Here is a 1,611-nt window from a genome sequence, read left to right as displayed (position 1 = left end):
GCCCACGTTGCTCTGGGCGCCCCTCCCTGCGTGAGTCCTTTAAGAGCCCCCCCTCAAACCCCCTGTCCCCAAATCTCTCAATGGGGGACGGTGGGAATAGCTGCGGGACGCTCCGCCCCCTCATTAGCATAGCGGCGGGGCGAGGGGAATTCAGAATGTTCTGTTCGCCTGGGGGGCGTGGCAAGACGCGGGGGGCGTGGTGCGGCGGCTTTAGAAGGCGCTATTAGCATAAGGGGCGTGGCGCGGCGGCTTTTAGGGGGCGTGGCGAGCTGCCGGGGGGCGGAGCTCCGAGTCTATATAAGGCGATGAGGCGGTGGCAGCGGGGAGTCGCGGGTTCGAGTCCCGGCGCGGGCGGAGCGGAGCGATACCGGGAGCGACACCGGGGGAGTAGCGGGGGCCGGGGGGGGGGATCGCGGCGGAGCCCCCCACATGGCTCGGGACAAGGAAAAGCGAAGCTGCGGGCAGAGGTTGGCCGAGTGGCGGGCCTTCGTGTGGGCCCCGCGGAGCCGCCAGTTCCTGGGCAGAACAGGCACCAGTTGGGGTAAGTCTGGGGGCAAAGGGGGGGGTTGCTGGGAACATCCCCCCCACCCCCAGTTTGGGGGGGTAAAATGGGGGGAAGCATCCCTGGGGTGCGGTGGGAGGTTGCAGAGTAGTCCCTCTATAGGGGTGCACTTGGGGGGACCCCGCAATAGCATGTAACTGAGGGTGCCCCCCATATGGGTGCAACTGGGGGGGTATTGGGACACCCCCCCCCCCCATAGAGGTGCAAAGGGAAGGGGTTGCATGGGGACGCCCTGTATGGGTTCAGTGGAGATGGGGGGGTTGCATAGGGGACCCCCCCATATGGGTGCAACAGGAGGGTGAGTTGCATAGGGACCCCCGCATACAGATGCAATTGGGGGGGGGCTTACATAGGGGCCCCCAATATGGATGCGTTATGATGGGGTTGCATAGGGACCCCCCCCCAGATGCAATTGGGGGGGGTCCATAAGGACGCCCCGTTTGGGTGCAGTGTGGGGGGGGGTTGCATAGCTAACCCCCAGTACGGGTGCAGCGGGAGGGGACTATATATAGTCCACTATATATACATGTGGCCCCCCGGGGTGCAACAGGAGGGAGTTGTATAGGGACCCCCCCATATGAGTGCAATGGGAGGGGGTTATATTAGGCCCCCACATATGGGTGCAATGCGGGGGGATTACATAGGGACCCCCCCATATGGATGCAATTGGGGGGGGCTGCCTAGAGACAACCTCCCCAAGAAAGGACATTTGCTTCGACCCCCCCGTATGTGTGCAACTTGTGGGGGGGTGTTGCATAGGGACCCCCCCTCATTGGGTTGCAATTGGGGGATCCCCACTTTTAAGGCTGGTTTTTTGGGGGGGAGAGATATTTACACAAGGACCCCATATGGGTGCAATGAAAGGGGGCTGCATAGAGAGCCCCCCCTTTTGGGGGTGCAAGGGGAGATGGGCCTACAGGCCCCCCCAAACGAGGCTGTAATTTGGGGGGGGCAGATTGGGGTCCCAATGGGGGCCGTTTGGGGGGGGCAGGGGGTGGGTTGTGCCCCCCCCCATCTGTCGCGCTGTGGCTAAAAAAGTGGGGCATTGG

At 63.3% G+C, this 1,611-nt stretch overlaps 1 protein-coding gene across 1 annotated transcript in view; it reads left to right on the top strand.

Annotated features, from left to right (window-relative positions):
* Positions 1-347: 347 nt before the first annotated feature.
* ATP1B2 (ATPase, Na+/K+ transporting, beta 2 polypeptide) overlaps positions 348-1,611 on the top strand; it is a 7,760-nt gene continuing 6,496 nt past the window's right edge. The window contains exon 1 of the mRNA XM_010571170.1: positions 348-541. Within this exon, the coding sequence (XP_010569472.1) occupies positions 430-541 (112 nt within the window). The 5' untranslated portion in view covers positions 348-429. The remainder of the gene's footprint in view (positions 542-1,611) is intronic.

Source organism: Haliaeetus leucocephalus, unplaced genomic scaffold (genome assembly GCF_000737465.1).
Source record: "Haliaeetus leucocephalus isolate CR32 unplaced genomic scaffold, Haliaeetus_leucocephalus-4.0 Scaffold308, whole genome shotgun sequence".
In the NCBI taxonomy this organism is placed as follows: domain Eukaryota; kingdom Metazoa; phylum Chordata; class Aves; order Accipitriformes; family Accipitridae; genus Haliaeetus; species Haliaeetus leucocephalus.
Note: the sequence above shows the minus strand (reverse complement) of the source record. Positions and strands in the feature narration are given on the sequence as shown.